The sequence below is a fragment of the Chelonoidis abingdonii genome, chromosome 19 (genome assembly GCF_003597395.2).
Source record: "Chelonoidis abingdonii isolate Lonesome George chromosome 19, CheloAbing_2.0, whole genome shotgun sequence".
Taxonomy (NCBI): Eukaryota; Metazoa; Chordata; order Testudines; family Testudinidae; genus Chelonoidis; species Chelonoidis abingdonii.
In genome coordinates, this window is record NC_133787.1 from 7,237,736 (window position 1) to 7,252,142 (window position 14,407).

A 14,407-nucleotide genomic window follows, 5' to 3' on the forward strand; every position below is an offset into this window, starting at 1 on the left:
AAATTCTACCCTGAAGTTCACCCCCTGGAGCTCCCGTTGGCTTCAGTGAGGTTGGACAGGGAGCATATGTCAGGGGAGAACTGACTATTGACTACCATTGCTTCTCTACATGATTTGCCAATTCCCCAGTCCCAGTTTCAGACAAATTGCTACACCGCTTTGAGAGCTCACCTCAGTTCCTGAAGCTGCGTGCATTTCTGGAGAAAGTGAATGTGCTTCGCTTCCAGTCTGTACTGATTCAACCTGCAGGGTGCACACATGCACAAACATGACCAATTAATGTCAATGACAATTAACCCAGCTCATACGTACAAAGGCCCTTGCAGCCTGCAGCATCCGAATGGCCTTTCCATGCTATATGGCTGGGCTTGGGAGCAGACAGGAGCTGCACAAACCCAAGCTCCTCCTTAATGTGCCTTGCCCACTCCAAAGTCTGGTGTAGAGTCGGGGCGGGGACATGGCCCTTCCCCACCTCTGGGTTCCCATAGCTAGAAGTCCCTTCATTTTCCCAGGCACAAGGGCTGACTTCCCTGGCCAGAGCATGAAAGTTCCTTGCATTATCCCTTCCATGCACACCCTTGCAAAAGAAAGTGTCAAGCTGGCCTGAGTCTTAATGTATTCAAGGCTTCTACTTATTCAGGGTACAATGGGAATGCTAGTGAGTTCTTTTATTGGATGGTCAGTCACAGGGAGCAACTTGCAATGGAAAGCACAACCAGATGCACCTCCTCACCTGCTAACCACAGATTCCATCTTCTACATTCGACGGGGGAACCCCACGCCCACTCGAAGGAGACATTTGTCTTTCGATATCCTAGGAAAAGATGGAGATGACAATACACCACAGGCCCAGACCTTGATGGATGCACGAAACAAACTGTTCGAAATGCCCTATAGCAAAGGTTACTTTCCACAAGATGGGACAGAGCTGAGGTGAATGTGGGCTGGTACGGCATACTGGTAAAAAGCCGATACTGGCCCATATGCAGCTGATGTTAAAGCGCTGTTGCGGCAGTGCTTTAACATCATTGCCCCTTTTGCCCCTCCCAGGCCGCCGATGGAAGGGGGCAAAAGGGGCAGCTACCCCGGGGCCAGTGATTTAAAAAGGGCCCAGGCCTCCCAGCTGCTGTTACTGTGGCGGCAGCCAGAGCCCTGGGCCCTTTTAAATCACCGCTGGAGCCCCGGGCAGCACAGGCAAGGCTGATCCCCAGCCCCGCCCCTTCCACCTGAGGCCCCACCCCTTCCAGGGGCCCAGAGCCAGGCCCCCTTACCAGTAAGAATTTAGTATTACTTTCACCTCTGGACAAAGCAGAAGAGTGCAGGCAATCAGAGTTTACTTGTTGAATGAATGGAAACCATCTACGCCTAAGGACTTGACAGCGTTTGTCCAAGGCTGGTTTCCAAACATAGGCTTTTATTTTTAGAAAAGGAATTGAAAACAGCAGTGTGACAGATGGCAATTTCCTGAAAGATCCCAGAGACACCTTATGGAATTCAGTTAAACCTTACTGAATTGAGTTTGTGCGGTCCATTGTATAAAAATGCAATTGTTTGTGTGTTCCTGTAGGCTTGTACGCAACTTTTCTAGAGATGTGACTAAGGCCTGGTCTACACTACGCGTTTAAACCAATTTTAGCAGCGTTAAACCGATTTAATGCTGCACCCGTCCACACAACAATCCCTGTATATCGATATAAAGGGCTCTTTAAACCGGTTTCTGTATTCCTCCCCAACAAGAGGAGTAGCGCTGAAATCGGTATTACCATAATGGATTAGGGTTAGTGTGGCTGCAAATCAACGGTAATTGGCCTCAGTGTCCACAGTGCATATGTGACGCTCTAGACAGCAATCTGAACTCGGATGCAGTGGCCAGGTAGACAGGGAAAGCCCCGCAACTTTTGAATTTCATTTCCTGTTTGCCCAGCGTGGAGCTCGTTCAGCACGGGTGGCGATGCAGTCCCAAATCCAAAAAGAGCTCCAGCATGGACTGTACGGAGACACTGGCTGTATGGGGAACAAATCGTTTCTATCAGAGCTCCGTTACAGAAGACAAAATGCCAAGATTCAAAAAAATGTCCAGGCTATGATACAGAGTCCACAGCACAGTGCTGCGTGACAAGCATAACGAAAAGCCAAGAATGAAATGAACGCTCATGGAGGGAGGGAGGGGGTACTGAGGACTCCAGCTATCCCACAGTCCCCGCAGTCTCCGAAAATCATTTGCATTCTTGGTGAGCTCCCAATGCCTGTAGGTCAAACACATTGTCTGGGGTGTTCAGGGTCTATCTCGTCAATTTACCCCTTCTCCCCCCCCCCCGTGAAAGACAAGGGAAAAAATCGTTTGACTTTTTTTATGTGTCCCTATGTCTACTGCATGCTGCTGGTAGACAGGGTGCAGCGGCAGTGAACAGCAGTCCTCTCCCCTCCCTTCCCCGGTGGCAGATGTACCGTACAAAGGACTGAAACCGTCCTTATCATCCGTGAGTGCTCCTGCTGGCTCAGGTGAGGTCGGCCAGGGCACCTGGGTAAAAATAGGAATGATTCTCGGTCATTCCCGGTAGATGGTACAGAACGGCTGGTAACTGTCTCTTCATCATAGCAACTGGGGGCTGAGCTCCATCAGTCCCCCACCTTTTCATGTCTAAAGAAAAGATTCTTACTGCCTGGACTATCATAGCAGTGGGTGCTGGGCTCCTCTCCCCCGCACCATTTAATGTCCTACTTGGACTATCATAGCAGCTGGAGGCTGCCCCCTCATTTTATCTCACTAACAAGTCAGTGTTTCTTATTCCTGCATTCTTATTTACTTCATCACACAAATGCGGGGGGACAGTGCAACAGTAGCCCAGGAGGGTTGGGGAGCAGGGAAGCAACGCGTGGGTGTTGGCAGGGGCACCCCTAGAATGGCATGCAGCTCATCATTCTGCAGGATCTACATGGAGCGGCTGTGCTCTCTGGTAACTGGTCTCTAGCACACTTGCCCATATTCTAGGCAGGACTGACTCTATTTTTAGATACAACTAAAGGAGGAATGACCCGGGGACTCATTACTTTTTGTCTTTGCGCCCGGCCGACCTCAGCCAGGGCACCCATGACAGCAGCAGATGGTACAGAACAACTGATAATTGTCATCTCATCGCCAATTTACAATGCACAGCAGACGGCACAGAATGTATAACTTTCTGCTATCTTGCAAAGACAAATGAATGCTGCTGTGTAGCGCTGCACTACCGCCTCTGTTAGCGGCATCCAGTACTACGTGTGACACTGACAAAAGGCAAACAGGCTCCTTGTTGCCATACTATGGCGTCTGCAGGCAATCCAGGGAAAAAAGGTATTGAAATGATTGTCGGTGGGTTTATCCGTTGCTTTCACGGAGGAAGGAATGAGTGATGACATTTACCCAGAATCACCCGCGACACTGTTTTTGCATTGGGATCTCAACCCAGAATTCCAATGGGCAGGGGAGACTGCGGGAACTATGGGATAGCTACGGGATAGCTACCCACAGTGCAACGCTCCAGAAATCGACGCTAGCCTCGGATCATGGATGCACACAGCCGAATTAATGTGCTTAGTGTGGCTGCATGCACTCGACTTTATACAATCTGTTTTACAAAACCGGTTTATGTAAAATCAGAATAATCCCGTAGTGTAGACATACCCTAATGGAAATGTTAGGAACTTCAGAGACCCCTGGATGGACTAAACTTGTCCTGAATGTCCTAGGCTGTTATGAGCTAAGGCTGTTATGAATTTATGACCCTGGAAGAGACATCCAGGTGGGGTTTGAAGGACTAATCATCTGCCAGAGCCCATGCTGGAGCTGGGGTGGTCTCTGTTAAGCTTATTAGCAGGCATGCAGGTTCTTTTATTGTTTCGATAAGTTCTCTTGGACATGCTTTTATCATACAAATACATTAACTTGCATAAGAAGAGCTGTAGCTTAACTGAAGGCCGTTACACTGCTGTTATTCGTTTCCGAAGAGAAAGCAAGCAGGCCTGCTCAGGCGGCCTGACTCTGCTGGTGAATTCACAGTATAACCAGGGATCTGGACAGCCTGGAAATAGCCTGGGTAGAAGGGAGAGATGTCTGCACCCAAAAGAGGTGACAGCTAGGAAGTCAGAAGCCTGGAGAGCAGGTGTCTTTCCTGGACTGTTAAGGGGGGATTACAGGCCCTGAATCTGTGACAAGCAGCTGTCCAGGCTCCACTTACGTGATCTCTGTAACATTCCCATGGGGGTGGACAGCCATCTGCAGAAGGCTAGTGACACTTTCATTCCGCACCCATTGCTCTTCAATGCTGCAACGCAAAACACAGGCAGCTTTGCTTTATTTCATAAGCATCTTTTATCTAAACTACTCCCATCTTGATGCTACATCCCCATGTGTGTCTGTACAGCCCTTGGTTCTCAGCTCACCGTACACAGAGGGGCTACCTCAGGGGAGGAAACACAGTACAAACTGGAAACAAGGGGATGAGAACCTCATTTTTTTCTCTTTTTGCCCCCAATATTTCTCAGGTTTTCCCACCAGCTGTAATGAGAAGACAGGATATGGCGCAAGTCCTTACTCGCCACCACAGGGTAGAAGATGGCAACAGTAACCACGCAAAAGAGTTTGGGACAGGAAGTAAAGAATGAATTATTCAAATGAAATGTTGCAGGGACAGTTCTCTTCTCCTTTCCCGCTATGACTGGAGAGGTGTTTTAACAGGTCACTTCACCCTGAATGGTCTCTTGAGAGATGCGTTAGTTATTTATGCTAAGCAATCTGTTCCACCTTAAGTTGAGCTGTGACACCCTGAGTACCATTCCCAGCCCTGAAGAAGAGCTCTGTGTAAACTCCAAAGCTTGTCTCTTTCACCAACAGAAGCTGGTCCAATAAAAGATATCAGCTCCCCCAACTTGTCCCTCTGATATTCTGGGACCAATACGGCTACAACAACACTGTGTTAGGGATGGTTTGGCCAGACACAGTGTAATTATCCTGTAGGAATCTTTGCCCAGACACTGGGGGTTAGCATCCGTGCTCTTACGAAAAGTACCAGGGCTTCTTTAATGATCACAAGTGATTACGGTTACGGTTTTACATGTATCTAAAAATAATGGTACAGCGCCCCCTTGTGCCATGCTGGACACGAAGGGTTTGTCTACAGAGGGAAATAGCCCAGAATAACTATTCCACAGTAGAACAACTACTGTGCTTTAAATTCACAGCCTCGCTTATTTCACGATATCTTCCATGTGCACACAAATGTTCAATCACTGCTGACTCAGATAGCAACTAAATCCCAGCCTCTCTGCCTTCCATACCTAGATGTTATTTTCAGCAGAACTGGATCCTAGCTTATCAGAACCAAAGTGGGTCTGACTCACAGAGCACTAGAACCATTCTGTACCTTATTCTCAGCGTTCCCAGACTTTTCCTCACTGCCTGCAATAGATCTTCCACCGCCCTGGTTGTCATTTTGTTGTTTGTTGATCTAGAATCATAGATCATTGTGAAGAAAGATTTCAGACCTAAAAGTGGCAATTCTTCAACAAAAAAAAAAAACTTGAAAAACAGGCTCCAATGTGAAACTGCAAAACTGGAATTAATTTGTAAACTGGACACCATCAAATCAGGCCTGAATAAAAACTTGGAGTGGTTGGGTCATTACAAAACCTAAACCTAATTTTCCCCATACTAATTTCCCCCTACTGTTACTCACACCTTCTTGTCAACTATTTGAAGTGGGCCACTCATTACCAATACAAAAGTGATTTTTCCTCCCTTGGTATCCTGCTCTTAATTGAATTGTCTTGTTACACTGACCTCACCACTTGGTAAGGCAACTCCCATCTTTTCATGTATTTATACCTGCTCCTGTATTTTCCACCCCATGCATCTGATGAAGAGGGTTCTAGCCCATGAAAGCTTAGCTCCAAATAAATGTGTTAGTCTCTAAGGTGCCACAACGACTCCTCATTGTTTTAACAAAATATTGTTAAGCGAAGTTCAGTCTATGCTAGATTCTCAGCAGTATCTAACTCACATGTATTCCGTCAGGTTGGTGCACTTTTGCAGTAGAGAGAACAGCTTTGGCAGGTGTTCTGGTTGAAAGTTGCACTCCGTTAGTCTGAAAGAACGGGGGAGAAAATTGTATCAGTTCCTTCTCAGTCATTAATCCCTTTGATCCAGAAATCGCAGGCATCGCCGCATCTTTTGAGAAAAGAGGAGGGACAGGCAATATCTAAGTACTAAAATGCTGCGAAAAAGATTTTTGGTAAAATCTTAAGTTTCTTCGGTGATATGCTATGATGCGGCCTGTTATGAGGGTTCTTTCACTCTACCTTCCACAAAATACTCTTCTGTAACCGAAGCACAGGGATGGATAACTACTGATGATTAAGAGTTAAGAGATGAACAAGGGATCCAGGGACATTTAGCAGAGACTGGTAGGATAAAGCATTACAAGATATCAGAGCTACACAGCGAGTGCGTGTAGATTTTCTCTCTCTCAGATGAAGGGATTATTACTGCAAGGAAACCAAGACGAAATACCTAATGGACCAATTTTTTAAAAGGATAAATGGGATGACCTGGGTAATTACAGGCCTGACATCAATCCCAGGCAAGATAATGGAGCAGCTGATATGGGACTCGATTAATAAAGAATTAAAGGAGGGAAATGGAATTAATGCAAATCAACATGGGTTTATGGAAAAAATAGATCCTGTCAAACTAACTTGATATCTTTTTTTGATGAAATTACAAGTTTGGCTGATAAACGTAATAGTGTTGACATAATATAGACTTCTGTAAGGTGTTTGAATTGGTACTGTATGACATTTTGATAAAAAACCCGAACAGTACAAAATGAACATGGCATACATTAAATGGATTAAAAACTGGCTAACTGATAGTTCTCAAAATGCCACTGTAAATGGGGAATCGTCACTGAGTCAGTGTGTTTCCAGTGGGGTCCTGCAGGTATTGGTTCTTGATCCTACACTATTTAACATTTCTATCAATGACTTAGAAGAAAACATAAAATCATCACTGATAAAGTTTGCAGATGCCATAAAAATTGAGAGAGTGGTAAACAAAGAGGACAGGTCACTGATTCAGAGAGATTTGGGTCACTTGGTAAACTGTGCGCAAACAATCTGCATCTTAAAATGGCTAACTGTAAATGTATACATCTAGGGAGAAAACCTAGGCAACACTTACAGGAAGGGGGACTCCATTTTGGGAAGCAGTGACTGAAGAAGTTTGGGCATCCTGGTGACTAATTAGCTGAACATGAGCTCCCAGTGTGATGATGTGGCCAAAGAACTAATGCGATCCTGGGATGCATAAACAAGGGAATCTCAAATAGGAGTAAAGTATCAGAGGGGTAGCCTGTTAGTGTGGATCTGTAAAAGCAGCAGAGTCCTGTGGCACCTTATAGACTAACAGACGTTTTGGAGCATGAGCTTTCGTGGGTGAATACCCACTTCGTTGGATGCCTGTAGTGGAAATTTCCAGGGGCAGTTATATATATGCAAGCAAGAAGCAGGCTAGAGATAACATGCTCACACCTCAACTGCTAAAGAGGACCTCATCCTCCCTGGTTGAACTAACCTCGTTATCTCTAGCCTGCTTCTTGCCTGCATATATATACCTGCCCCTGGAAATTTCCACTATATGCATCCGACGAAGAGGGTATTCACCCACGAAAGCTCATGCTCCAATATGTCTGTTAGTCTATATAGTGCCACAGGACTCTCTGCTGCTTTTTCAAGTAGGAGTAGAGAGTTTATTTGGCACCGGTGTGACCACTGCAGGAATACGGTGTCCAGTTCTGGGGTCCACAGTTCAAGAAGGATGTTCATAAATCGGAGAGGGCTCAGAGAAGAGCCATGAGAATGATTGAAGGATTAGAAAACATGCCGTATATTGATAGACCCCAGGAGCTCAATCTATTTAGCTTATCAAAGAGAAGGTTAAGGGGTGACTTGATTACAGTCTGTAAGTATCTACATGGGGAACAAATGTTTAAAAATGGGCTCTTCAGTGTAACAGAGAAAGGTGTAGCATGATCCAATGGCTGGAAGTTGAACCTAGACAAATTCAGGCTGGAAATAAGGCATAAATTTTTAATGATTTTTTAATTTTCCAAGGGTCATGGTGGATTCTCCATCACTGATAATTGTTCAAACTAGATTGGATGTTCTTAGGGTGGGAGGAATAGCTCAGTGGTTTGAGCATTGACCTGTTAAACACAAGATTGTGAGCTCAATCCTTTAGAGGGCCATTTGGGGATTGGTCATGCTTTGAGCAGGGGGCTGGACTAGATGATCTCCTGAGGTCCCTTCCAACCTTTGTGATTCTTCTAAAAGCTCTGCTCTACGAATTATTTGGGGGAAGTTCCATGGCTTGTTTTATACAGGAAGTCAGACTAGATGACCTTCTAGCCTTGAAATTGATGAATATGCCACTTGCTACAGATATATTATGCAATTCCTTAGGATCTAGAAGGTAGACAGATGTTTTTCATTCTTCTCTCTAAAGAGGGGAAGACACTAGTTTTTTAAAGGAGACTGAAACGCACACAAAATACTCATACAATTACCTCAAAATCTTCCTTGGTTCATCTTCTCTTGTGAACTTGATGAGTGATGTTGCCTTGGAGCACAAACTGCAAAGACAAGACCACATGAGTTTAGGATACACTGCGCTTTGGACACATCTTTAAGGGGCCAGACTTTTAGTTTAGGTGCACAACTGCCTGTGCAAAATATGCCTGCAATTGTGTACCTGATGTGTTTGCATTTAGCATGTGTTTGCATGCAACTGTCCTAGGGACTCACTGGGTTCAAAGCCTCTAAAATGAAAACTAAACAGCAACTAAACAATAAAGCAAGCACCTGCTTAGCAGATTTTAACATTGAGCAGAATTGGTATTGCCCATGGACTATAATTTTGTCAGGCATGAAAGAGATTAAACAAAGAACCCAAATTCAGTAAATCAAGGATTATTTTTGGCAATGTCACACAGAATTTAGAGAGTTCTAAAATGTAGGTCTTCTGAAAATTCGGAGCTGAATTTTCAGAGAAAGGAGGCAGGCTGGTGCCCATCAGAAAATGTACATGCATCCAGGGCCAATGTGAGAAGGCTGGGAGGACCATTTGGCCTGGGTCTCAAGCTCAAAGGGGGCCTCAAATTTAGACATGTTAATTTTTTGGCATTTGATAAATTTCACGACTTGTTTTAATGCACATCCCTATCGGACCAAAATGTGACACACTCTCTCAGCTTACAGCTGCAAATTTAAGCAAATAAGAGATGTGATTTGGTAACAGACTTTTTTTTATTAACTGATATCGATTTTGTCATATTAAAGAGTTAGAAATGTTCATAAATATTAATTAAAATGTATCGGCTCTGATGGCACAAGATGAGACCACGTCCTCTCAGATCAGTGGATTATATAACCAAACCACTACTAGTGGCTGGTGCTGGATCAAGGGCGTGTTGAAAGAGGCCCAGCTGGAAGTGGTCCAGGCCTCTCTGGACCTCAGAAAGGGCCTGCATGCATCTATACTTGCACACACAATGCCCATATTTGCATATATAAAAAAAGGACCTGCACCGACAATAAGGTAATGGCATAGCTAACTTCCTCATTTGCATATCCAAATATTCATTTACATGCACAAATTTACATTTTGTAGGAATGGGTGCGTGCACACAAAAAGTTAAGTTGGCTGATAATTTGACCCTTACAGTCAATATATAAACTTTAGGATAATTAAGTGAGAGAAAAGAATTAATGACAAGAAATCATACCTGACTTGAACTTCTGTTACATTTCTGCATGTGGAGAGGGTGTTAATTAGATGCAGAACTCCATCCTGAGATATTTTGTTATGGCTGAGGCTACAACAATAGAACATGATGATTCATATAGTATTAGAAATCTCAGTTACAGCTACTGTTACATTTTGATGCAATTTGGTGCGGTCAGCGTAAGACCACGGTTATACAACAACCAGCTACTCATGGCTGCCCTGTGCCAGCCAACTTGGGTTTGTGGGGATTTGGGCTGCGGGGCTGTTTCATTGCTCTGTAGACTTCCAGGCTCGGGCTGGAGCCCAAGCTCTGGGAGCCTCCCACTTCGCAGGGTCCTAGATCCCAGCCTCTAGCCCAAGCCGGGAAGTCTATGCAGCCCAAGTCAACTGGCATGGACCGGCAGGGATTTTTCTTTGCTGTGTAGACACACCCGAAAAGTCTTGTGCTGACATTTGAGGAGAATGAATATTTGCAAAGAGACACTCAGAGTTTTCAAATCTCTGAGAGACTGAAGGGTCTGTATCCCCTCTAATGCTTGTGTGTACCGCCGATTATGCTTAAGATATTATGGCAAAGTCCCTCCTTCACGGCACTGGCATAACTGCACTTCAGTGACAGTCTCATGCCTTTCCCATGCATTCACGTGTCGAGCAGCATCCCCACCATCCCAAGCCATGTTAGGAGATGGAACTTCCTGCTGGGAAGTGTCGCTAAAATATCAGCTCTTGCTGAGAGACTCGCCCCACTGCAGAAATCTACTGAATGAACTGGTGGAGACTGGAGCTCTCTATTTATCTGCGGAACAGACACAGCTCAAGTGCCAGGCAGAGACTCCAGCCCGCAGGGGCAGGTGCAGTCAAAGCTGCGATCTCTGGACATTCACCGAACTTCCTCCTGTTTTGTGGCCTCTCTCTGCCCTGTGCAGATTGGCTGTTTGCTCCAACCTTTCCCCTTCCCTCCTCTCAGTGTCTCTTCCCATCACTTTCACTGCACACTTGTCCCTCTTGCCCTCTTTTCTCCTGCCTTCTTCTGCTCGCTCTCTCTCCTGATTCCCTTCCCTTTTCTGTCTATTTCACATATCCCCTTCCAAGTAACCCTCCCAGACTTGTGGATCTACCCTGATATGGCTGACTAATATTTGCTGCCATCCCATTGCTCAAGCTGCTGTTCCACCTTTCCCCTTGTCTGTCTTGTCTATTTAAGCTCCTCGGGGCAAGGACTGTCTCCTGCTCTGCCTCTGCACGGTGCCTACCTAGCACAAGGGGGCTCCATACTTGGCTGACCCGAGGCACTATCATAATAATATGATTATTAATCATAATTAATAATAAAAGCTTCACAATACAGCCCTACCGAGGGCCTGATCCGACTCCCACTGAAGCCAGTGGAGAGACTCTCATTGATTTCACTGGGTTTTTGATCAGATTCTACATGACTCGCTCCTGCCCTGGAGGGACCATCAGGAACAGTCCCTGGGGGCAGTCTAAAACCCACAGCCCACTGAATCCTTGGCCTCTCCAATGAGACAGGAGAACAAGGGTGGCCACTAGTCCTACACGTGCTGTTATTTTTTAAGAGGCGAATGTCTTCTCACTAAGCCCCTCCTGTCTTCTGCTGCTTTTGGTGACGAGCTCAAGAGCAGGTACCAGTGCTCCGAGCGAGTCCCCAGGTTCCCAGGTCGCTTTCTTACTTCAGCAAGCGGGAAACGTGCACTTGGAGCAAGCGATCCAAGAGGCATTTCAGCCCCTCATTGCCGAGCTGATTCCCAGACAGACTGCAAGGGAAGAGAACAAGGTGAAAAACAACCTACCAAATTCACATGTGAAATTCAAGCCATAGCGCTCCTCCCTTGCCGAGGTTCCCAGGTACTGCACAGCCAAACATCGCGGGCCAATGCCCTGCCCAGCACCACGTGGTGGAACCTTGAACGTGGGTGTTCCACAAAATCGATTACTTAGATTATCTACTAGGAAGTTCCCGTCCTGTCACCCAGGTCTCTGGCTAATGGAGCAGAATAATCTGGTACCCTCTTGACACATTACACAGCACAGATTGTCTTCAACAAAAGCACAAGGAGTTTGTTCAGTGTATTAATCTAAAGGCTCACACGGTGGAAAGTATTTCTTACAATGCGTAAAACAAGCTGTCGATTTACAAGCAATAATATTACCTAGTTCTACAGCCCTTTATATCAATAGTTCTCAAAGCCCTTCACAATCTTTAACATCTCTCTCCACACAACACCCCTGTGAGGCAGGGCAGTCCTGTTAGCTCCATTGTACAGATGGGGAACTGAGGCACAGAGAGGCCCAAGGTCACACAGGAAGTCTGGGGCAGAGCAGGGAACTGAACACAGATGTGTTATGAAGTGTGGGTTTTAAACCTGGGCTCGCAGAGTGGCTCGGGGTCATCATGCTCCAACCCTCCACCCACCGGTGACTGGGACTCCTTGAGGCCCAGCTCACATAGGAGACTCCACCCTGGGCCTGATTGGGGCAACACCAGAGATCCTGATTGGTTGCCGCCTCTATGTAAGGCAGAAGAAGGAACAGGATTGGATGTTGTCCCTACAACTGGGCTCCATTCTGCTTTGGGCTCCTCATCCAGTGCTACCTGCTTGCATCCTCTGATCCTGACCACCTGGTTTCCTCATTCAGCCTGATTCCTGGTATCTGACTTGTGGTTCATGATCTTGGCTTCTGACCTTCTGGTTCTGAACCCTGCTGCCCTTTCCCCCAGCCCCCACTAATCACTAGGTCTGGCTGCCTACATCCCAGCCCTGAGAAGGTATCCTAAGTCCCACACTGCACCTTCTTTGGTGCATATCACGGTATATTCTCGACTGAAGGGACCAAGAACTGTAGCCATTGGCTAGCCATGCGCAGCTGAACAAATAAAGGCTGAGTTTGTTTACACTTCTTCTGGGCAACTGGAGCATTGGAAAGCAAAGGGATTTTATACACACACGCTGTCATAGAAAACTACCTCATAAATCTCGCAGGGAGAACCCTGAGACAGCAAAACTATTCAAGTCCCTTTACCAACAGGGGTCTGATCCAATAACTCAGCCCCATTGATTTTGGTAGATGTTTAGGTTGCTGAGCACCTCACAGGATCGGGCTGTAAGGGCCGGATCCAAAGGCCAGTGAAGTCAATGGCAGGATGCCCAGTGACGTCAATGAGCAGTGGGTCAGGCTCTAAGACAGTGATGCACATTAGTTCAGAGAAAAGTGGAAACCCCTTGTTCCAATTGGTGGGATGAAACTGTCTCCTGGGGACTCTGTGTACCAGGCAGCTCCACAGATCCCCACAGATGGAGGGAGTATAGGTGGGACCAGGTGAGTGGGTTAGGCCACAGAGGCGGCAGCGCAGGGAAAGCTCGCACAGCTTCTGCCTGTGCTATTTCCGTTCTGAGAATACATCAAGGAGTTCTGTCTCCTGGCTGGCTGCCCCAGCACCCTTCACCAGCAATGAACTCATGCACACACTCAGACATTTCCACACGCAGCAGACTCCAGCAGTCGCTTTGGAAAATAAATCCTCACACGAAGAGTCGTTTTTGAGGACATTGCATCCCACACTTGCTAATGACTGTTTGCTAGCTTGTTACACTTACCTGCTTCCTGCAACGCCAACGACAGATCTAGAACCCAAATGGCCAGCTTCTGCTGGCAGCCACACACATGCAGTTAGGTTGTGACCTGCCGTGACTGTTACATAATGGACTCTTACCAGGGAAGACACCTCTCCTCTAACAGATCAACTCCCCGCAGTAGGTATCATGGGTTCTTTTCACTTCCCTCTTTGTTTATATGCTGTTAGACACTGGATATACAGACAGAGTGAGCCTCCGGGGCTCATGTGTATGAAGACACCTATCTGTATCCACCCAGCTTTCCCTCACTGGCTCCGTTCACCTTCCTTTCAAGGCCACAGTGGAAAGTCAAAGCCTACTTACTCCAGTTCTGCAAGACGGCCATATTGTTCAAGGATTCGGCAGAGTTCCTCAACCTCGTTCTGACCGATGCTGCAGTCAGTTAGCCTGTTTGAAGACAGAGTGAGACAGAAATAGCATTTGAAACAGATCCTGAGAAACTGCCTTAGCCTCTGCACTGAAAGCTACAGATTCCCATTTGCTTGCTTGTACAGCAGTCTAGAGGCAACACCCGCATTAATGGATGAAACTATGTTGCCCTGCCATTGACTGTAAAGATCTTTGCAAATATTCATTAAGTCTCAACACCTCTGTAATGATTATCCCTATCTTTCAAGCAGGGAAACAGCTACTGAGAGGTAATACCCACATTTTCAAAGATGGTCATTGGTTTTTGGGTGCTCATTCTGAGACACCTTGAGCCTGACTTTCAGAGGTACTAAGAACCTCCTTCTCCAATTAATTTCAGTTATGGGCACTTTTGAACATCACGCACAAGAGTTCTCAAGCTGAGAACCCAGAACCAGAGGCCACGTTTGAAAAACTGGCAACTAATCATAGAATATCAAGGTTGTAAGGAACCTCAGGAGGTCATCTAGTCCAACCCCCTGCTCAAAGCAGGGCCAATCCCCAAACAGATTTTCACCCCTGT

The 14,407-nt window shown here is 46.2% G+C and overlaps 1 protein-coding gene across 1 annotated transcript in view; it reads right to left on the bottom strand.

Moving 5' to 3' along the window:
* NLRC5 (NLR family CARD domain containing 5) overlaps positions 1 to 14,407 on the bottom strand; it is an 83,052-nt gene that overhangs the window by 19,218 nt on the left and 49,427 nt on the right. Inside the window, 7 exon segments of the mRNA XM_032774048.2 lie at positions 172 to 243; positions 734 to 814; positions 4,218 to 4,304; positions 5,403 to 5,486; positions 6,039 to 6,122; positions 8,601 to 8,666; positions 9,819 to 9,908. Of these exon segments, the coding sequence (XP_032629939.1) occupies positions 172 to 243; positions 734 to 814; positions 4,218 to 4,304; positions 5,403 to 5,486; positions 6,039 to 6,122; positions 8,601 to 8,666; positions 9,819 to 9,908 (564 nt within the window).